General features: G+C 54.6%; 6 protein-coding genes across 6 annotated transcripts; 3 read left to right on the top strand and 3 right to left on the bottom strand.

Moving 5' to 3' along the window:
- Window positions 1-1,911: 1,911 nt before the first annotated feature.
- Window positions 1,912-2,410, top strand: BJ171DRAFT_580156 (uncharacterized protein; the record flags this gene model as incomplete). Its single annotated transcript, XM_053114019.1, has 2 exons — window positions 1,912-1,976; window positions 2,137-2,410. The coding sequence occupies 2 exons, from the start codon at window positions 1,912-1,914 to the stop codon at window positions 2,408-2,410; spliced, it is 339 nt and encodes a 112-aa protein (XP_052968163.1).
- Window positions 2,411-4,349: 1,939 nt separating this feature from the next.
- On the top strand, window positions 4,350-7,044 carry BJ171DRAFT_40800 (uncharacterized protein). The gene is made up of 5 exons (XM_053107257.1): window positions 4,350-4,556; window positions 4,665-4,990; window positions 5,229-5,807; window positions 6,010-6,411; window positions 6,590-7,044. The coding sequence occupies exons 1-5, from the start codon at window positions 4,397-4,399 to the stop codon at window positions 6,857-6,859; spliced, it is 1,737 nt and encodes a 578-aa protein (XP_052968162.1). The 5' UTR covers window positions 4,350-4,396; the 3' UTR covers window positions 6,860-7,044.
- On the bottom strand, window positions 6,911-8,939 carry BJ171DRAFT_498648 (Golgi SNAP receptor complex member 1). The gene is made up of 5 exons (XM_053110392.1): window positions 8,579-8,939; window positions 8,113-8,253; window positions 7,806-7,867; window positions 7,511-7,686; window positions 6,911-7,359 (listed from the first exon to the last, which is right to left on the bottom strand). The coding sequence occupies exons 1-5, from the start codon at window positions 8,828-8,830 to the stop codon at window positions 7,229-7,231; spliced, it is 762 nt and encodes a 253-aa protein (XP_052968161.1). The 5' UTR covers window positions 8,831-8,939; the 3' UTR covers window positions 6,911-7,228.
- Window positions 8,940-9,055: 116 nt separating this feature from the next.
- Window positions 9,056-11,700, bottom strand: BJ171DRAFT_597758 (uncharacterized protein; the record flags this gene model as incomplete). The annotated part of the gene is made up of 5 exons (XM_053114780.1): window positions 9,056-9,885; window positions 10,162-10,518; window positions 10,614-10,787; window positions 11,053-11,460; window positions 11,545-11,700. The coding sequence occupies 5 exons, from the start codon at window positions 11,698-11,700 to the stop codon at window positions 9,313-9,315; spliced, it is 1,668 nt and encodes a 555-aa protein (XP_052968160.1). The 3' UTR covers window positions 9,056-9,312.
- Window positions 11,701-11,901: 201 nt separating this feature from the next.
- Window positions 11,902-16,179, bottom strand: BJ171DRAFT_597757 (kinesin family member 6; the record flags this gene model as incomplete). The annotated part of the gene is made up of 13 exons (XM_053114779.1): window positions 15,716-16,179; window positions 15,487-15,591; window positions 15,240-15,349; window positions 14,848-15,096; window positions 14,458-14,698; window positions 14,135-14,331; window positions 13,902-14,010; window positions 13,560-13,737; window positions 12,975-13,469; window positions 12,735-12,825; window positions 12,485-12,592; window positions 12,240-12,409; window positions 11,902-12,017 (listed from the first exon to the last, which is right to left on the bottom strand). The coding sequence occupies exons 1-13, from the start codon at window positions 16,115-16,117 to the stop codon at window positions 11,902-11,904; spliced, it is 2,571 nt and encodes an 856-aa protein (XP_052968159.1). The 5' UTR covers window positions 16,118-16,179.
- Window positions 16,180-16,311: 132 nt separating this feature from the next.
- On the top strand, window positions 16,312-21,534 carry BJ171DRAFT_612600 (armadillo-type protein; the record flags this gene model as incomplete). Its single annotated transcript, XM_053115292.1, has 19 exons — window positions 16,312-16,821; window positions 17,006-17,118; window positions 17,202-17,319; window positions 17,467-17,630; window positions 17,697-17,821; window positions 17,979-18,092; window positions 18,533-18,603; window positions 18,671-18,766; window positions 18,855-18,956; window positions 19,040-19,307; window positions 19,400-19,541; window positions 19,637-19,752; window positions 19,844-19,938; window positions 20,072-20,174; window positions 20,331-20,392; window positions 20,708-20,794; window positions 20,948-21,133; window positions 21,301-21,372; window positions 21,496-21,534. Exons 1-19 carry the CDS (start codon window positions 16,585-16,587, stop codon window positions 21,532-21,534), a joined length of 2,310 nt encoding a protein of 769 aa, XP_052968158.1. The 5' UTR covers window positions 16,312-16,584.
- Between the last annotated feature and the right edge of the window lie 322 nt (window positions 21,535-21,856).

Here is a 21,856-nt window from a genome sequence, read left to right as displayed (position 1 = left end):
CGCGCGATCCCGCTTGCTCCATAAGCGGCATCCTGCAGTGATTCTGCCACCTGTCTCCTGTTTCTATTCCATCCTCGCCCTCTGATTTCCCACCACATGTTACTCTTGTTCACTTCGCTTGTTTCCTTCCTTTGCCTTCCCCCTCGCTCGATCTCTCTCTCGCTCTCTCTCCATTTTTGGGCCTATATTTTGGTAATCACACCCGCCTTTTTTTGATTCTGGCTTAGCTTATCCCTCATTCGAACTTGTCTTGACTCCTTCCTGTCTGATTACCACTGTTTTGGATATTCACTCTCTGGAGGCGCACCATCTACAATGTCTTTGCTCGGGCGCTCTCTGAACTTGGTCGTCCTGCACATCTCCGCAAGCACTCGACACTACCTCTCCTTCCCGACATCTCTACCGACAAAGAAAGCAAAAGTTTAGGCACCCACCACAAAACTAGAAATGATCACTCAGTCACTCCTCGCCGTCCTTCTTGGCATCTGTCGTCTTGTCGCTTAGTGCTTTTTGCTTTTTTGCTATTTGTTGTTCTGTTTGACTCTTCATTCATGCCAAAACAGTCGCTTCAAATCAATTCAAATCAATTCAATTCAATTCAATTCAAATCAGACCAAAAACAACAAAACAATTACAAAACCAAAAGCCAATGGCTGTCAATGATTTGGGTTCACCCGCCCCAAAACTTCTCCCTCTTGATCCAGCTCTGCTCACCCGCTCCCTTCTCCGCCCTGCATTCTCCGGCCTGATGGCGGGCGAGGACCACACTGCCTGTTCGGGATACCACCGGTCCATGTCGCAGGCAGCAGCATCTGTGCTGCTGCTGCCTTCATCGCATGGTCACTTGGCAGACCAAACAGCTGAAACATCCGTTGTGCTAGCATAGTCTTTGAAAGCCTGCGCCCAGCCGATCGTTGACAATAAAAGTTTTGGCAGCTGAGATCCTTGCGATGTCTGACAAAGTGGGAATTGGCAGCGCTCTGGGTAACTCGAGATCCTCCAAGTGAGTTGGATCCAAGCACCTGGAGCTTGGTCTCCGTGGACGCTTGGTCATGGTGGGTGTACATTTACGGCGCAGAATAAAAGGGAACCAGGCTCAAATACAGGCATGGGTGGATCTTCAAGGCAGGGCCTTCCAAACAGAGGGCACGAAGGGCGAGCCCGCCGTCGCCGGCGCCCAAGGAAATCCAATCGCCGGGGAGCACCCGAGTTCTGCTCCTTTGCTGCTGCCTGATCGGGTCGTCGCATCGCCTTGAGGCTCGAGTTGCCAGTCTCGCTTCCATCGCCTATCCTTGGCCGATTGCCGCCCCCCCTCAACATCTCCCTCGCCGTGGTGGTGTTACGCGCAATTGTCGCATCGGCCTGCTGCCCTTGCCCGTGTCAGTCGATTGCTATCGTTCGCCCACATCAAGCTTCCTGGTCCTGCTCCTTGCTGCTTCAGCCTTCGGAGACATCGATTCCGGCTCAAGAGGAGGCAAGCAAGCACACACACTCCTGATTCCGAGGTAAATCAGCATAGCACCCGGCCGCCCTGCAAAGTCGGCGAGACTCGCCAGAGGGACTCACCAGAAGCCGACGCGACACATCCCTTCGTCCTCGATGGAATCATCGCGATCGGATTGGGATCACGGCTCGGGCAGAGCGGTCGTGTCTCCATGAGCGGCTTCGATACTGACATGGCTCGACGGGCGTACCGTTGCCGCAGTGCAGCTCACTAAGTCTTCATCAACCGCACATTGCTCGTCCCGTTCGTTTTGGCCTCGGCCTCACGACGCGCTCGCGTTGCCTTTGGATATCCCACGGCTGTGAAGTAACATGGACGCTCAGCCCCCATCGGCAGCGACGGAGGGCCCTGTCCCTCCCTCTCAGCCCGCACCTGTGGCTCCATCGATTCGTCCACGCAGCCGCACAATGGTCGAAGTCAGTCTGACGCCCATCACATCCTGCGATCTGCAAACGAGTCAAGATCTGGAATCGTATATCGTGCCAGCGGAAGGCCTTCAGCTCGACATGTTTTCAGATGCATTTCAATCTCTTCAAGTCCAAAGCTCACAGCAGCAGCAACAGCCTTTGATGCTGGTCCCGGAGCAGTTGAACCAGCCGCAGCCGCCATATCAGCAGTATCCAACGCAACAGCAGCTTCAGCAGCAACAGCTACAACACCAACAATTCCTGCAACACCTGCAATTTCAACAAATTCAGCAACAGCAATATCAACAACTACAACAGCTACAGCAGCAGCAACATCAGCAATATCATCAACAGCAGCTCCAGCAACAACAACAACAGCAGCTCCAGCAGCAACAACAGCAGCAACAACAGCAACAACAGCAGCAGCAGCAGCAACACCAAGCGCGCTTCCGAAGTCAAAGCAGCGGCACAAAGTTCCAACGGCCCCCGCTCGTCATGACTAGCAAAAGCTTCCATCATGGCTCCAAGAGCATTCCAAACTCGCCAAAGATGGCCGGCAAAACCATCTCTGAAAGCGTGATGATTCGAAACATCAACCACATTGCCATGTCTAATATGGGAGCGGTGCGAGCTCCACATCCACCCTCCGCGCTGGGCATGAGAGCTGAGGGCCAGGAGAGCTGGATCGAGCTGCCGGCGTCGGGGTCGGGGCCTCAGTCGTCTGTATCTTCAGCAACAAGGCTCTCTCAAAGTCAGCGCCTCGGGGGATCGACTGGATCTACAAATCTCTCGGGCCGAGGATCCATCACGATCCACCCGCCCCAAGCAACCATTGCCTCCCCGCAGCAATCAGCAGCTCCCACACATATTTCATTCCATCCCCGATACTCTCTCGAGCACCGAGGCTCTGCTGGGGCTGTGATGACCCAAGCGAGCTACTCCAATTCCAGTTCGCTGATGGAAGTTGAGCCCGAGTCCTGTGGCGGGGGAATCGTGACCGGTCCAGACGAAGTCTATGGTGGCGTTAACCCAAGCGACTCGATACGCGGGAGCCTTGTCATGAACTCAAGCGGAGGATCCTTTCGCAGCTCCGTTATCAAAGAGCGTATTCCCCAGGCTGTGGCTTCCATCCTTGGCGAAGACAACCTGGCCGAAGGATCGTACCATAACCTGGACAACGACGATGGTCTGGGCGGTGTCCGTCCAGGACCGGACCATCAGCAGCAAGGTCATCCACCATCGGGCTCTATCGGCCCCATGTCGCCAAAGCACACTCTCTATCCATCTATCCAGTCCATTCCGTCTATTCCATCAGCATCGACCCGCCACGTCACCGTGAGTGTGACGCTGACCATTCCAACTGACGGCGGCATCCCTGAGGCCAGCGAGCTGACTCCCTCCATCCTGACGGCCACGGAGCTTGCCATCGCCAGCAGTTTCCCAAAGCTCGCCAAAGTCGCTCCAGCGAGACCACCGACACAGCTTTCCAGCAACGCCACCGTACCCACCGACGACGTTCCCGTCTCGCCGGTTTCTTCAAACTTTTCCCATGCCTTTTCTGAACTCGCCGCCCAGCCGTTGAGGTCCCAATCGATACAGCCTCAGCAAGTCCATGTGCTTCCTGTGCAGCTCCAGATTCCACCAGGACCTCCACAACCTCTTGGTCAGCAAGCCGCGCAGTCCACCCATCTCTTTCAATCCCAGGCATTGGACGCATCTCTGCTCTCGCTTCAGCACGTGAGCCCCCAGTCTCTGCCTCATCTCCAGTCTCAAGGCTTACAGAGTGCTTTGCCGATCGGACAAAGCTCCTCGTCCCGACTAGCTGAAAAGCCGTCAACGCAATCGTTATTGATCGGCGGATCTGGATCTGGATCTGGATCTGGATCTGGATCGAGTCAACCGACCCAGGTGTTTCAAGAGCCCCTTCAGGTGCTCCCAACCATTGACCAACAAGGAGGCAGCACCCTGGCGACACCCGGCTATACTGTCGCAGTCGCTGGCTCCCAAGTACTTGCTGATCCGTGCAACTTACCCCCACTAGCGCCGCAGTCGCCATATGAGCAGCAGGCCAGATTATCGGAGCAGCAAGTCTACTCGGCACAAGCGGCCCCATCTTTGTCGCAGCAAATAGTGACGCAGCACAAACCGACTGTCGAGACCCGGAGAAAGAGCCAGGTCGTAATCGGAAACATCATGGTAAATCCGCCACGGAAGGAGAACCCAGAAGAGTACCTGGAGAAGCTTCTGGTGACCATCTCAAAGAAGGAGCTCGCCAAACTCCTCTCAAAGGAGTAAGTGAACAGGGCCACAGTCAGCATTCTTGGACGGCCGCAGCCGTATGTCGTCGAGGCTGCAGCTGTTATATGTCACGAATGTGTGTGGATGACTCTCTAACATCGTGTCGTTTCTCCTGACCTGCGGATCGTGAAACTATACTGCCCGCACCTACAGAGATGACTTCCACGCCGCCGTACTAGAGTGTCTCATGCGCCGGTACAACTTTGAGCAAATTGCCCTTGATATGGCTCTCCGAAAGTTCCTATACTCGTTCATGCTGCCGCCCGAGTCACAGGAGATTGATCGAATCTTGATGGCCTTTGCTCGGCGGTACTTTGAAACCAATCCACGAATTCTCGACAGCGCAGGTAACGCTTTTCATTACAGGCTCATGTGTAGACGAGCGCAGGGAGGACAAATCGAGGCCTCCCCAATGATCGCCCAAGTCTTGCTTACCCATCATCGTCTTCCACCAGAAACTATCCACATTATATCATTTGCACTGGTCCTCTTGAACTCGGACCTACACAACCCCGCCCACCGGAACAAAATGCGCATACAGGATTTTATCGACAACACGAAGTGCGCCTGCCCAGACTCCTCTGTGATACCCACTGACATTCTGGAGCTGTTCTACGAAAACATCAAGCACCAGTCCTTCCAGTACATGGTCGATGATGTTGATCCCGTCGATGGAGGCGTGCTGATCAAGAAAAACAAGAAAAAGATCAGCGGCGTCAAAGTCGATCAAGCAAAGAGCTGGCTCTCCATCTTCCATGGCGATGAAACCAAGAGCAATCAGGTAATACTTCAACTCAATCGCGGCATTTTCTCTGTCATGCTTGGATCAAGTGGCTTCTTCGGAGATGTGGCCGCTCGTTGCGCCAAAGGTGTATCCGCTTGAATGACCGTGGGTTGTCGTTGCATAGCCATATCGGGACTCGACTGTCGCGAAGTTTATATCCCTGAAATACTAATCATGCTTTACTCTTGCCTGCCTGCCTCCTTCTGAATACACACCGCGAACTCAACTGCAACAGGTTGGGCCCGACCGGCCAGTTCCTACCATGGCCGAGGCCTACAGAGGCCTGCAGACAGACATCATGGCTGTGTCATTCGAGTACCCCATTAATCCCAGCAAACAGCTCGAGAAGCCTTTCTTCAAAGCCCTTGGGCGCAATCTTTCCGTTTCAGCCAGCAGCAGCGAATGCGGCTCTTCGCCGATGGGGACAACCTCGTCGTCACATGCGTCGTGTCGCATATCATCGAGTCCATTGTCACAGAGCTCGACGCGTCGGATATCGGCTGGATCGTCGGTCTCCAGCGTTGTTGCTGGAAAGCAAGGCCAGACCTCACCTGTCACTGCCTCGGCCCCAGCGCCAGCAGCTGCTGGCCATACTGGTAGCAACGAACGCCTTGCCGTTGCCCTGTTGCGGCACTCTCGCGACGGGATCCTACATCGCAAGAAGGACTGGAAGGATTTTAGCACGAAGCATACCTCTCGCGTCTGGGTCAAGTTCTGGGCCGTCTTGAGTGGTAGCCAGTTGATTTTGTTCCGAAACTGGGAGTGGTTCGTGAAGCGAAGGAATGCCGGCCTGAGTCTCTACGGCGAAGACGCGGTGAGTCAAGCCATATCAAACATGGGAGTTGGGGTGCATAGTAGAGGTTATGATTTCTTGTCTCGGCATCGACAGCGACGGTGGCCGCCGAGTTTGTGGAAGTTTCGGCTCGACGTGCACCGATGAGGCTCGGGCTTGAGCCTTACACCACCTGGAGCCCCTTGCCAACGCTCTTACTCTGACTGTTCCCCCTCGGCAACAGGATAGCCAGAACGCCCCAAAGGCATCGTCGATCTATGGCTCCGACAACGCCGTTTGTTTGTTCGACCCGACTTATAAGAATCGCCGATTCGTCTTTCGGTTCAACCTCTCGAGCGGTGCACAGTACCTGTTACAGGCTGAGAGCGACGAAGCGGCTCATGACTGGGTCGAAAAAATCAACATGGCCGCCACCTTCAAAACTGCTGGGGTAAGATCGCGAGTACAGCTCACGAGGCAGATGGCCATGAACGTGCAACAGCAACAGCAACAGCAACAGCAGCAGCAGCAGCGACAGTCAAGTCAGACACAAATGTCCCAAGTGCGGACGCCAAACGTCGGTCTGGAAGACGAAAAAGACACGAACGAAATGGCCGACGCAGAAGGAAGAGCGGCTGTTATCCAGGTACGAACACGAGCGACCACTTTGCCCATTTGAATGGCAGCTTGCAAGTCGGTGAACACCGTGCAACGGGCGAGAGAATCACCGTCGATGCTGCGGGGGCACTCGTGCTCCTCAGCATCTCCCCGATGGTGTATCCGACCATATTTACACCGTGCCTCGCGATTGGCCGTTGGTTCAGATGAAACTCGAAGAGATCAACAATACATCGTCAGGCCTGGAGAAGCAGCTTCTCAATGAGATCCGCATTCAAGATCACCTCAGCATTCTTCAGCCCCTCTCAAAGCAAGCCAAGTCCAGGGTCGAGCAGGCAATCACAAAAAACTTGGAGAGTCTCAAAAAAACCAAGATGGGCTGCGAGCGGTTGCGCTGCTACAGACATTTCCTCGTCGCGGATCTCGAAGCACAGGGCTTTGAGGTCCTCGAGGGGTCGCCCGTCGGCCCGTCATAGCCCCTCCTCCACCGCCTTGTGAGCGGAGCCCAACTTGGCACTTGCGCATGGTCGATCGCCACAGGAGGCCGGCCAGGTGTATTGAGCGTCTAGTTGTACAGGACAAGGCCACAACGATTGCCCGAGCCAATCCTACAGTCAAGACCATACAGTCCGCGAGCTGGATCAAAGTACAGGTTCGCCCTGCTCCCAGTTGAAATAAAAGCCTGCCCCCTCAAACCAACCCGTGCTTCTTCTGACTTGTCCAGGGTGACGATAATCCAAACACGGGAGCTAGATATAGCAGGGACAGGCGTGAGTGCAGTAGCTTGATGCCGGCAGTGAGAATAGCAAGCTACAGCCGCGCTTCTTCGTTCTCGGCCACCGCGCCTATCCACGAGTGAAAAAGTACCAAAAAAATATAAAAGTGCACACGCCCACGACCGCCCCGAGTATCAGAGCGTCCCGCTTCTTCTTGAGGTTGATTTTGCTCATCAGATTGTTGATGACCGGGAACCGTGCTTGCGAAGGGGCATTCGAGGCGTCAGTCGCAGAATCGGCAATCATGGGCTGTCGATATGCGTACGAGCCCGATACCACATCGGCGACTTGTGGCCGAGCGCGGACGCGGAAGAAGCATTTGTAGCTATGACAGACACAGCCCAAGCTTACCCATGATTGTTCCCAACCGACCCTGTGCTCCAAGAAGCATCCGGCCTTGGGCTGCTAGAGACGCGCGAGCCTCATAAGCTTGTTCCAAAATGTTGATTGTCATGCTATGCGAGTTGTCGATACGATTGCGTTCGGAAAGATAGAAATCCTGCGCCGATGCCCCGGACCGATATGAACTGCGGAGATTGACGGCGCTTCTGTTAGTCACTGGTATTGGTGCGGCACTGCTTTGTCCAGTGACCTGCTGTGGCAAGCCGATCTCACGGTCCAGGTTGCGTTTGGTTTCAAGACTCACTTGATGTCATTGTTGATTGTAGTCAGGAGCTCGGCGTGCTCCTTGGCCGATACTATGTTTGCCTATGAGCAAGCCGCAGATGGCGACAGGAGTAGAATTGCAGCCGAAACCGGTCAGCCAGCAGACACGGCACCAAGCATCGCAGCCGTGCGGACAGAGGCGGATAACGATCGGCAGGCGAGGGCCGACAGCCGATCAGACCAGCGCGTCGGCAGCAGTGTGCTCCAGTAATCCGCCCGTTTATGGGGGAGATGATCTGTCTCGGCTTTCGACTGCTAAGGTGCTGCCATCAGCCGCGGTTGGTCACCTTTGTTTTCTTATACTCCTTGGTGTAATCAAAGAGTATATCGCGGTGTCGTTGGAGCATATGCATCATAGATGAATTGGAAGGAACTCCGGCAGGCGAGTTTTCAAGAACATCGGCCATGGAATTGACGACCGCGGTGAGCTGCGCAGCAACGAGACAGGAATATCGGGTCAGTCCGGCAAGACAAGACTCTGTTCCGGATATCAGTCCGAGAGCCCTCGGGCAGGGGGATCAGGGGGGGGGCGACGGGCTCTGGAGCCAACCGTACGCCACGCAGACATTCCTGCCGATCCAGCGGTCTTGATCTCAAGAGCCACAAGTGAACTATCGGCAGATTTGTGGATCGTCTGTTCCTCGAACGGATCCCGTCTCCGAAGCCGGGTGGGTTATGGACAAAGCCGCCGCTGCCGCTGACCATCGAGTTGCAGATGGCCTTCGAGTCCCTGACTGCCCGATAAATACAGACCCTCTTGAGCAGATCGTCGACCTCGAGCTCGGCGACATCAGGAGATGTCCACACGTGTGCAGGAGCGGCAAGCACATTCGTCGAAGATGATGAGGCCGCCAGCGGGGTGGAGCCGGATGAGGTCGAGGCGAGCTTGGCATAGGTGGCGAGCTTGAGTTCGATTTCGTTTTCCAGCTGCCGGGCTTGTTTCCGGAGAGCCTCCCAATTCGGCGAGGCGCCAGTGCCGACAGATGTTGGCACAGCCGAGTACATGGTTCAGCAAAGGTCGAGAACGCAGCGGCCTCCAGGTGGGGGAGGGGCAAGCTCGGGATGCGGGAGGGAGGGATGGAACCCAGATGAACGCTGACGGCGGATCGGCAGCGCCAGGCCTTGGGTCGCATTTTGCCTGGCCCTGGCTGCAGCCCAAAACCGCGCCAGCCCAGCGCCAGTGCCCGAGAAGACAGATCCTCCTCAGATGACGCAAGGTATGCAATCGCCTCCAAACGGAACCGGCGGAGACGGCGATCGTGATATACGATATATTAGAATGTGCCTGTTGCATCCTGAAGACGATGAACAGAAATGCTGGCACTGTATTTGTGCAAGCCGCTGGGGCGGCATGTGAGGCATTGGCCTCGACGAAAGCATCCACGGAGCTGCAGACGCTGGTTCAGAATGCGGACAAGTCGTTCAGCAGCGTCGCCAGCAGGTGCTTGTCCGGTCCGGGCGTGACTGGGGGAGGGCATCCTTGGCCGCTACATTACGCAGATGCCGATCAAGCACTTGTTGATCAGCATGTCCTTGCGGCGGGGCCGCTTCCACAGCATCGACTCTGTCTCAAAGACCTCCGAGTTGACGCTCTCAATCTGCTGTCGCGCCCACTCTTCGTTGAGCCGCTGCTTCTCCTCGGTAATCCGGTCGATTTCGCGGGCTTGCTCGGTGTTTTCTAGCAGCTCCAAATTGCGCTTGTAGTCGGCCAGCCGTCTCATTCGGTCGAGCTGCTCATGCCGCTTCTGAGCGCGGGCATCCCGGAACGCCTTATTGGTCTGTTTCATGAGCTCCCGACGCTCCTGGGCCATGGCTTTGAGCCGCAGATACCACGCCAGCTCCTCGGCCTTCTGGTCTTCCGAAATATCTGGAATCCCGTACAAAAGCGGCCGAGTAAACTTGGAAAAGGCGCTGTTTGAGTTCATGATGGTCTGCTTGGTCATGTTGACAAAGTACAGATCGTAGTGGCGCTGGGAAAACGAATGCAGAACATAGGTCTGCTCAAAGTCGAGCGCTGCGACTTGGTCGTCGGAAAACACAGCCGCAAAGCTCGTGGGATCCTTGATGGATGAGTTGCAGCAAGAAAGAGGTCGTCAGCCACGGCTGCTCAGCCGGAGTGGAGAAGCACCGAAATGCCTTGGTTTGTTGCAGGGAAGCCTGGCCAGGGAACAAGTGCGCTGGCGCAGTGCCCCGAACCAGATCCAAGGCCCTGAATATCTATAGTGGCACCGGCCCGGAGATAGAGTCCGGGCAATGTGCATATCGGCTAGGCCGGAGATACGAGCACAGGTCGCCTGTTGAGAGCGAATGGCCGAGCAGATAGAGATGGCACGCACCTTGCTTGGGTTCGAGAACCGCTTGGCATTCAATACATTCATATCCTCAGGGTCTTCTATCCAGAGTTGGTCGTACATCCGGTGAAAGTCAAAGTCTGCTCCGGCGTTGTACTTTGTGCTGCTGCTGCTCGAGATTTCCTCATACATTCTAATCCATCGGTTGACGAAGCTAGAGTTTGGGGCAGACATGACCACGGATGGGCAGAGTGTGACTCGGTCGCCATGCTGCGACTTTTCGATTTCCTGGCCAATGATAAAGCGCCCATGGGCGTTCCACTCAGGATCAAACGGCTTGATGGAAATAATGTCCGTATCGAGAACGGCGCCGCCCTCGTTCATAAGAATGTGGATTTTGACCTAGATTCAAAGTCGGGGTGATGGATCAGCTGTGCGTGATGATGTTGCTGGGAACTCGGACCAGGCCCGTCCATCCCCACCACAAACATACATACCAGTTCCAAGAGCTCATTGCGCGAGGCAGCGCTCTCGCTATGGATTACATAGGTCTCATCGATTGGTCTCAAGGTAAGGTACTTTTGAGATTGGACCCACCAATGGTTATCGCTTGCAGGAAGGTGGAGATAGTGCCAGTAGATCGCAGCAGGGCTATGCACTTCCGCCGCCGACTGACAAAGAGAGCTGTCAGCCATGATCGCGTCGCCGAAGCGTTCCATGACGAGAGGCGGCAGCGCAAGCCAACGCATGGCATTGCACAGAACGGATGGGTGCAACGATGGCGGGTTGCTGGAACTCGATTAAACTCATAATGGACTGTCCACGCTTGATATCTCAGCCTAAGCGCGAGAATCGTCCAGCAGAACTGACTTATGACGGCAGATCGTTTGCCGTGGGATGGAGTGGTGAAGCGTGTGAAGCGCGTCTTGACCTTACCTTGATGGCCAGAAACTGCAGGATGCCGAAGGGGATTCCATCAAAGTCTTCAAAGAGGCCAAAAACAAAGTGGATGACGTTGGGAATCGAGGTCGTGTTGTAGATTTCGCGATCGGGGTGATGTATGAGTCTGTACTCGTCCACGTTCCTCTGGATGCTGGAGGGATCAAACGCGACACCCAGCTCGTTGAAGACGTAGAGGCAGTGGGGCTTGTTCTCGAGGCATTTACGACGAAGATATTGCGCCGAAAGCAGAGGCTTGTAGAGGGCAAGGAAAATACACCCGCCCAGGAGCGCAACTGCAAGTACGACGCGAAGCCAGCGTCGCTGGACCTGCGACTCCTGGATTCTCTTCAGGCGGCCATGGATAAGGGACTTGGAGTGGTGCCAAGTTTTCGTCAAGTGGTTCTTGTGCGGCGGGGTTGGATATACAATGAGTAACTCTGCACGCCGCCTGGAGAGCAGACATGTGCTTGCAGCGTCGATACCTACCGAGACCACACCCGAGAGTTTCTCTTGATAGATGTTGCGCTTGTCCATGATGCCGACAGCCAACAGGAGAGTCAGGCAGAGGTGCAAGAGTATGGAGCTGTTCCTTGAGACGACGGGCGTCAGACTCGGGAAGGTATTTGGGAGCGCCGGCGCCATCATCGCCCTTCCATCGCGCGCGCAACTGGTCATCAGCACCCAGCCCGAAATGCGACCCGACACATGCGCGGGATTTGCCAGCCGAAACAAATGTATTGGTGGGTGTATGGAGCCAGATCGAGACATTGGAGGCTGAGACCCATCCGGTGCCTTGACAGTGCGGGCAAGCGTACGCTCCAGGAGCCCCCATCACGACCACTGTCATGAAGAGTTGTTGGTCCTCGACAGCGATCGAAGGGTCTTTTCACGCGCCTGATAAAAGGCATCAACTTCGGACTTGACATGGTAGTCTGTCGAGGAGCCTATGGTCTGACCCACTGGATCCGGCAGCCGATGAGCTGCTAAGACATCTTGTCGTGAACTCGCTCTCGCCATCACGGCCGTCCCATCCGAGGAAGATGAACTGTGGCTGACCTGGCGTTGCATGCGGCTCCTCTCTGCCGTCTGGCGACTAGCTGGTCGGCTTGTCCGATCGTTGACCTGATAGGCGGCTCCAAATCGAGACTCGCTTCGGCCATCTCCTCTGGCCTCGCCTCTACCATCCGCCGCCACGGCTGAGCGAGGTTGATCGAGATACGATCGCGCCGAGTAGATTGACGAGTCTGACTGCCACTTTGGTACAGCCGGGCTTCCAGACTCGCCCTTGGGTGCGACCGGATCGTGGCGTCGTGCATGTGATGTCACGAGCGTCTCTTCGTCTGCGGTGCGACTGCTTGTGGATGAGAGAGACCTGGTGCGGCTTGTGTCCGGAACTTCATCACCGGATAAATATACGCTAACGTACCAATGCTCGAAATCGCGGGTCAACCGGTGCCGCGCTTGCTCGAGCAAATGGTGGAGATGCTCAATCTCAATCTTGAGATCTTTGAGCTGCTGATATGCTTTCTTGTATCTGTCCATTGCATGTCCATGAGTATTATGTGTGCCAGCAGAGCGACAGGTGATGAGCGATGCTGCTAGCAGGCGGCGCGACTGACATCTATCCACCAGCAATCTGTATTGGATAGGCAGGTGAATTCAGCAGTGGCTCATACCGCTGGACGTGGTCACCAATAGCGGCTTTGACAGCGTCGTTGTTGTTCCCGGTCTCGTCGCCAGCAGCGTCTAGGGAGCTCTTCATATTTTCTGCCGAATGATGTGGCAGAGACGAGAGATCGTTTAGTTGCCGAGATCTGAGTGGAGGTAGCGGCAGTACAACCAACTATAGTCTGCCACATTTGTCACAACGAAGGCCGACTGAAATCCTGCATTTCAAATATAGATCGACACCTAACTGATTTTGGATCGTAGGTCGTGAGCTTGCTCGCCTAGAGCCTTGGCCAGCGAGTACTTTTCCTTCAGAATGGCCTTCTGGCCATCGATCCAGCCGCTTGACGGATAGCCGCTTTTAAATATCTCAAACGCCTTGGCTTTTTCTGTCGATATCATACTTTCGGCAGCTTTCCGTGCAGCACCTTTATCCTCGGACTTGGAAGAGTCGAGTGGTGCGCGTGGGATCGACACTGGCTGCGGAGATGGATGATGGACAGCAGAGTGGCTTCCAAATTGATTGTGCGCCTGGGCCGTATCCGGTTGCGTGCCGTACTTTGAGTCTCTGCCATTTGGATTTGCAGCAAATCTATCCCAAGGGTGGATAGCATCCAACTGACTGGACTGCGATGTTTCAGAGTCCCTGCCGGTAGACGCCTGCCCAGCTTGCGGAAGGCTGTGATCAGAAGATCGGGCTGCGAGCTGCTCCTTATATTTGCTCAGCATTCCAACCAGGATATCTGCAGTTTCAGCGGAGAGGGGTGCGAGGAACGATCAGTACGAGAGGCCACATCGCGATATAGCGCTTCCGTTCTGGGCGATATACATACTAATTTCGTTGTCGCGGTGGCTCACCAAGCCTCTCAAGCGATCAAGCTCGGCGCTGCTAACCGAGCCCAAAGCCGAAGCCGGAGCTGGGGCCGTTTCTACTCGGGTTGAGACGCTATCGGCATCATCCTTAATTCGCCCGGTCACTTTAGAAGCAGGGGCTGCGCTCTGGCCCAGTTCCTGAATTCAGACGTAGTCACATAGAGTGCAACCAAGCCAGGACGAGCAGCCATTGCAGGGCATGGATTGAAGTTGAGAGTGACTGGCTTAGAATCGATACGAATGCGTACGAAAGTCTGCAAGTATTTGCATTCAGTCTCTGTAGTGCGAGCCGGAGCCGATACCTTGAACGCAGAAAAGGCGTATGATATTTTGCGGTAGTCGCCAAAGAACAGATTGTTCAGGCTCTCGCCGGTAGGGTCGCCGAGGTAGTCTCGCACCGCTTGTTTGATTCTGCAACAATCCACCATTGGCGCACGATGTGATTAAAGAACCGTCGGAAGCAAAACCTCGGGCCGGCAGGCGTGCATCCCTGCTGTGCCTGACTATGGCCCCGGGAAACCCGCTGCATATCTACCTCTCCTTTTCGTAATCAGGCAAGTCTCCGTCCATATCGCTGCTCTCGCCGCGGGCCAAGGCGAGCTCGGCCCGCAGCCGGACAATCTCTTTCTTGAGCCGGACAATCACGAGTTGAGGGTCGATCTCCTCGTTTAGGGTGGCCTTGTTCGAGATCAGTGCGACTCGCTGGGCAAATCTGCACGTGGATATGGATTCCTATGTTGCATTACATAGACATTATCCACTGGGAGGGGGGCTGTAAAAGCCATTGTCGTGCCCAGGCACTTATGAAACCACTCGGCTTTGGTTCATGCGCATGCAGATGGCCTCGCTTGGACTCACATCAATCAGCTGGTCCTCGACAGCCAGGGTGGCAATCATCGTTGTTTTGCAGTTGCCTCCCAGCGAGTCTCGAAGGACGCTGGTCATCATCGAGTTGCGATAGGGCACATGGACTCGTCGTCCCTGGGACTTCTCGTGAAGGGCAATGATTACTTGCTCCAGAAAATGTAAAGACAGGTTGATGTATGTCGCTTCTTTGAGCAGCGTGCCGTTGATGCCGGTTCTAGAGGTGCGCTCGGAGCTGGAGCAGGCTCGGGAGTATCAGTCAACAAGCCATGGCCCACGAAAGCGCTTCGGGCTGGGTATCGCATTGAGGGCCAAGCAAAACACGAGCACCATGTTTGGTAGATGTGACAGCTGCAAGGCTATGTCCATCCGTTCTTTGCGTACCCGGCTAAATCCACTAGATGCAATTTGCTGCGGCGAATCCGGTCGCCACCCTCTTTCTTGCTCACGAGCGATATAATAAAGATGCAGTGACTTCTGGACGAAGCCGGATTCGAGGGTGTCTCGGCAATCATTCGGTTGGTGTCCCCAATAAACAAAAGGTTGAGGGCCTCCTCTTCGTTAATGGCCGGCTGTGCAGAAAGATTTCCGATGTGGATGTTTTGATCCGAATCCTCGCGCAGGGCCACCTTCCTGGTGTTGAAAAACCAGAGCTGTAGCAAGCAGCATGCAGAAGTATTCATAGCATGCAGAAGTATCCACAGCATGCAGCAGTATCTACAGCATGCAGAACAAAAGCGTCCCCCCCCCCACAGAGCTGCCTCGTCGTATCTTACGGCAAGTCCTCCAGTTTTTTGGCATCTCTTGAGCTGTCGAGCAGATCGTATCCTGACTCGTTGTAGATTTCAAGATATGATATGCTGACCTCATAGTGGCAATCGGTTCGCTACAGCGCGCATCCACACAGACAGCACCGACCAGACCGACAACGGCATTAGTCAGGCTGTCTCTGACGGTACCAGGGACAGAGCTGAATCCCGAGAAACACTCGTCCAGATGACCGTTGCTCCCGTGCAATAGTACCTTCTTGATCTCGCTGAATATGAACTGCAGTGATCGTGGAATGAGGCCACGGTCTGCATACTTTTCGGCACCGCCGGTGATCGTAAATGTCTTCCCAGAGCCCGTCTGATGAACCAGATCGGCAAGTCTCGTCAGCGGATAGATTCAGCCGGGCGAATCGGGCAAATACGCCAGTGGTCGCAATCGAAGCGTGAAGCGATGCGCATTCCTGCGCCGGGAGACGGCGAACCTGGCCATAGGCAAATATGGTTCCATTGTAGCCTTCGAGCGCACTCAACACAACATCTTTGGCGACGAGGTCAAACACTTCTTCTTGGTTCGTGTCGACGTTGAAAATGTGGTCAAACTTGAACTCGAACGACTCTCGCTGGTTGTTGACGAGGCCCTGAGTCTCGTCCCTTGGCATCCGGAATCCCACGACAGGAAAGCTGGTGGTGTCGTGCATCGACTCTCGGATCGGCGCCTCGATCCAGTATCGGCCAGGGGTTACCCGGAGCTTGGCATTGGTTGTGCGGAGCGGGCGAACACGGGCATAGATCTTGATGGTCGAGTTTGCCACGGTGGTTGCGGGCTCGTCTCCAGCGACGGCGCTCTGCGTGTCGACGTCTTGGGCGTTCGACGGGCTCAGCATGGATGCTTTCGGAGGCTGGAGAGTGCAGCAGGAGAATCGATGATAAATCCAGCGAATCCAGACACTTGTGCCGGGCTTGCTTCGTATCGATCTCGGGGATGTGGCGTGATGCTTTGGAGTTTCTGGGACGAGATTCTTGGAGAGCCGTGCTCGAGCGCCGCTTATTCACTTGTCCCTCTCGACGAGACAGAAACGGGTATTCAGCCAGACGAGCGCTGCAACTGCGTGATGATATCCAATCGGCAGCTGGGCGAGAGCGAGGGCGGGCGATTGCTGGTGTGGGCTGACGTGCGGATCAGCCCCCAACCGCCCTTTTTCCGGGATAATCGCCATTGCCTGCGGGATATTGCCGTTCGGCTCGTAAGCTGCTGCCGTAGAGTTGCTGCCGTAGAGTTGCTGCCGTATGACTCGAACGGCATTTTTCTGCAGGATCAATCGGTTTTGTCGCTGAGAGCAGCCCATCCACCATGGCGGCGCTTCAACCCGCACCGAGAGTCAGGACCGGAGCCTTGGATCCGCTTTCTGGACCAAAGCCACCGAGCGACCTGCGCGATATAATGCCGGACTTTCGTCCAGCTTCAGCGGTCCCTGCTGTCGACTATGAGAAGCTCATTTCTGTCTTGACGTCCAAGCACACCTGCAATATGTTTGACCGACACGTCGCGATTTTGGAAAAGCTGGCCAAAGTTCTCCGTGGAGGAGTGGTAAGTCGCAACCCAACGGGTATCGAGTGGTGCATCGATATCGAGTAGAGTGATGCCGAACTGGAGCATGTTGACGCCGAAGCCAGCCGCGGACTCGGGCCACCGTCGGTTGAGATTGTGGCTGGCCAGAGGGACTGATGGTTCCAACGCAGGCATCCTGACACGCCGCCGCCATGTTCTTCAGGAAATGCAAGACTTCCAATTCATTGGAGATATATTCATGATATGCCGCGAGAAGATTCTCAGCGGAGCTGCGATTTTGGAGTGTCCCGTGGTCCGAATTCTGTCGGCATGTCGGTGAGCATCACCCAAGCCAATCGATGCTCCGCCGATATCGCGGTGGTCGGCATTCCACTGACGTTCTTGGTTCGGCGATACAGCAACATGCGACTCGACACGAACGAGGCGTGCGAGAACCGAGCGATTGCCAATTTTCTATCCTCGATAACTGCCTTGCTGTGCTTGAAGAACCTCGAGATATGCGAAATAGTCTCTGAGGTGGGCTCGGGTGCATAGGCCGCCCTGGATCTCATGATCCTCAAAGCTCATCGAGTTCGGGTCGACCGATACTCTGCCGACAGCACTATTGCTTGCTTCACCTGTGCAATCACCGACTCACCCAAAAGTCTGTATATACACTCCTAGATCATCGTCTGTCTCGCCGGGGGAGCCAGCACCGATCTGGATGCGGATGGCCGAGTCTTTAACAAGGCAGCGTCGCTCAACAACAGTCCTCCCATCATGCTGGACAAGATCAAGACCAAGAGTAACACCGCCAACGACGAATGGATCGTTCAAATCAAGCAAAGGTAAGCATAGTGCATCTTACATCCCTCGGATTATCAACAAACGGCTGAGACTCCTTGCTCCACCAGCGACACAGTCATGAACTTGGCCAGAGCACTCGAGACACAGAAGGATTTACAATCGCGCCGGACCATGCTGCGAACCGTTCGCCGCCTTTCGACATACCAAACGCTGTGTCATGAGATCATATATGGTGGGTAGTTGAGCAGCAGCCCGCTAGTTAGTCCATGATATCCTGCGCATGCACCGTCGCTTGGTGCAGAGACCCCGCTTGACGGCCCGAGGCTACCAACGAACTGACACCGACATGCGTCGAATTGGGCTCTGCGCGTTGTTGCCTGTCGGCGTAGAGGGTCTGCTCGAGATCATTGCGGATATTATGCGCGAGACCAATGACTCTTCGATCCTCAATCTCGGGATCGATATCCTTTGGAACTCGTTGAGTTTGGACGGATTCGCCTCTGGTCAGTCCTTGACAAGCGAGGTAGTGTTAGCACTCCGCACCGTTGGTTGCATCAATGCTTGGGAAAGAGCGGCGGGCTTTGTTCAAGGCCGAACGTTGAATCGCTGCGTGTCTCAGGCAACCATCGGGAGTCTCAATCAAGTCATTGCAAGATCCATCAGGGACGGGCATAGTGTTGTCCAACGAATCGCGCGCAACGAAATCGTTATTATATCCTTGATAACAGGGCATTTGCTGTGCGGGCGATCGGGGACTTGCTGCGGCCAGACCTTACCTTGGTCAAGTTAAAAGCGATGCCGACTGGCTGACAGAGGGGAGGTGGCTCGATTCCTTGCTCCATTTTCTATGTCCTTGACTACCTTTGGCCACTGCACGTCAGTATCCTGATTCTCATGAACTACACTGGAGCCATACCTTTATACCTATCAACCGGCCTGATAGGGACGCTGTTGGCTTCGTTTCGCGAAGGCTCGGGTATCTATCCAACATACCACATGACGACTATTGATACGGTGAGTCCTTTTGCGAACATGGCAGTGAGCTGATTGCCGCTTATGCTGACTCTGCGCGACCCGGCAGATGTTTGGCCAGGAAGACTACCAGCTGAAGAGGCTCTTGGTATTTGCCTTCACCTGGGCCAGCGGCGACCCAGGGACCTTCCAGTATCTGCTCGAGGTGGGCTATTCTATCGACTCGCCGGCCTGCGCAGCAATCTATCGGTTCGTTTTGCACTTTCTAAACAAGATAAGCCGCTCCATCCTAGAACGGCATCATGGGAAGCTTGATGCCGTATCTTGCCGTCCATCGCGAAGCAGAGTTATTGAAACGATGGTCGCCTCAACAACTCGAAGGTATCCAGATCCAGGTACAGTATTTGTATCGGCTTGCTTGTAGGGCTGAATGACATCGGACAGTCGTCGAGGGGTCGCAAATATCCAAACCACTCAGACATATGTACACCAAAAGATCCTGGGCTTCATTCGACACAACATATCGAGGTTGGCCAATGTGCTGGAGAGCTCGCAGGGCTACTCTGTGCTCATCGACTTTCTCGAGCGGGCCGTTGACCGATCTTGCCACAAGATGTACATGCCTGGCGTGGAGGACCTACTACAGCTTGTGCCTACTGTGCTTCGGACCATACTTTCGATCTCTGGGATGGGCTCATCCCATCGCGTGGCGCTTGGCGAGCTTGGAGTGTGGCCACAGCTCCTAAGTAGGTATCCATTGGGAGGGAAGGGAAAGCTGGGGTTGGGTGAAGGACACGTCAGTCCATGTTAGCGCACGCTGACTTGGAAATCCACCCAGGGATCATAAAGTGCGAAAATTACCCTCCGGAGGTGTGGAGAATCACTTTGCTTCTCTGCTCGTCACTGGGAAGCTCATGTGACTCAAACAAAAGACTGTTTGGAAGCTACGACGGTGTCGAGGCCCTCATTCCGTTTCTGAAGTAAGTGCACCCAGGCCGAGAACACTTATACCAATCGCGTATGGAGTTGGCATAGAGGGAAGGCTCACTGTGTGTCTCGTACCTAATCTACCCAGATTCCACTCGGCCGATCCACAAGAGCGCGAGGCAGTTCTGTTCAGCGTCATCGAGTGCATTTGGGGCGCCGTTTGCGGAGATCAGCTCAATGAAGATGCATTTTTTAAGAGCCGAGGTTTGTTGAATCGTTGATCGGTCATGTTAATTGATCAGCAAGACAAGCGATATCGACAATCGCCAGCCTCTAAGACGGTATGCAAATGCAGGGGTTTACCTTATGCTCGATCTGCTCGAACGCTCGTCCCATACGCTGCAGCAGCATATCCTTGGGACACTGTTGGATCTGATGGAGAACCCAAAGGTAGGCGCCCTTTTTGTCTTTGGTTGGTTCACAAAGCCTCCACCGTGACAGCGAAGCTGGATCGCGCATTGCATATCTTATCCACATCGCAAACGAACCTGCCGCATCGAATTGAATGCACCCATTTCCTCAGACGAGAATGCACGCGATGGAGTGGCGAACTGTCGCTGACGTCAAGAAGACACTGGTTCATTTCCTGATCGATCTCTGGCAAAAGGAAGAGCTCATTCTCGGTGGTATGGCATCAGCACGCTTGCTACGAAGCATATTCGCTTTGGAGACTATGCGTGCATCTTGCGCTGACAACACTCGTACCGCTCCTGGTCCTCTCTCGCTTGGCGGCACTATTGGATGTGCCTGGTCCTCATCCAAACACCTTTATCGTATGCCAGTCCAGCAAAATGCACAAGGAATCATCGAAGATACTGTTGCTCCACTTATGGGTGACATCCATGTATGGCCGCGCGGTGTCTGAGTGACTCGTGGTCTATGGCGTGCGTAGAACCATGGCTCTCACTCACTCACTCACCAAACGCCGCAGCGAGGAATGCACGATCTGCAATCAGATAGCGCAATCAGAGAGCTTTCACTGAACTTACGGGTACGAGTGTCGATTTTGAAAGCGGTGTCGTTTGCTCACCTTCCTTTGGATGCATTTGTGGATGCGAACTCGAGCCCCGCCGAGTGGTTTGTACTGGCTACCGCGTATTGAAACTACTCTCGCTGCCCTTGATCTACCCATCGCTGGGCACTTGGACACCGTTTCAAGGCCAAGATCTATTCGCTGTTTTGCAAACTGGGCTTTGAGTATGGCAGCGACATCCTTAATGTGCGGGAACAGGTTCAGCTTTCTGCGGTAGGTGCACCTCACAATCCAAAAACAAGACCTGTGTGGTCATGATGGCGGTATCCGCAGTAGCTCTTCCATTCGAGAGTGATGCGTGATTCCTCCCTATGGAGACTCGATGGTTTGCGCTCACCTGGCCGATAAATCTGCGACCGACGACAGATTTCCAAGTTCTTGGACTTCAAGATTGGCGAAGTTTGGAACGAAATCGCCGCCGAACTGGACTGGGAAGGCACATACCCGGTGTCACCAGACATGTCCTGTGTTCGCGCAGCCAAGATGGTGATTACCGAGAAGGCAAAAGCCGTGCAGCAGCAGCAAATCGGGTTGATTGAGCAAAACGCAGAGGTATGAAAGAGCGGCGAGGTCGCAAATAGAGTCTGTTGCGCCGTGTTTCACGGGAGACACGAGTGACTCCGAGCGACATGCACCTCGACGATGTCCGTGGCCAAAAGGAGGTTCGTCTCTGATACCTCTCCTGGACGGCTGATTCGAGCATGTCTCTGTTTGTACAGCACCGGCGGAATGAAGAAGATCAGTTTTACCAAAGCGTCAAGGAGCGAAACTCAATGAAGCATCGCACTCAGGTACAGTCCGAGCGATTATGAGCCGCCGGGGATTCGTGCATCTGAGAAACTAGTTCTAACTCGTTCTCGTTGGGGCTGGTGCCGGGGCGAAACAGAAATATGAATCTATGGCGACCAAGACAGTTCACAGGGGCCGCCACTGATCCTATCCTCGAAGCGTAGCGGCAGCGCACATACTCAAGAGCCGTGCAGTCGCGGATTCAGAATCGGCTCAAGCCAAGTGAACAGACTTGTCGCAAGTAGTATCTGTATGCGCCTGTTTGCTGAATAAACGAGTCCCCCCCCCTCAGTTTGCTCCTGAGTATATCACATGCATTCAAGTAGCTTCGTTGACAGTATAGATGTCCACCAATGTCTACACTATTTCCGCCAGTCTTCATGTTCCGTAGAGGCTGAGACTTGCACCGCTAACTAGTCTTGCAGCGGGATGCCTCGTCCCGTTTGCATTGGGGGTCAGTATACCCACGGGTAGCAGCACAGAACA

Source organism: Polychytrium aggregatum (assembly GCF_025602895.1).
Source record: "Polychytrium aggregatum strain JEL109 chromosome Unknown BJ171scaffold_12, whole genome shotgun sequence".
Classification (NCBI taxonomy): Eukaryota; Fungi; Chytridiomycota; class Chytridiomycetes; order Polychytriales; genus Polychytrium; species Polychytrium aggregatum.
The sequence above is the reverse complement of the archived record's forward strand: the minus strand, read 5'-3'. Positions and strand labels throughout refer to the sequence as shown.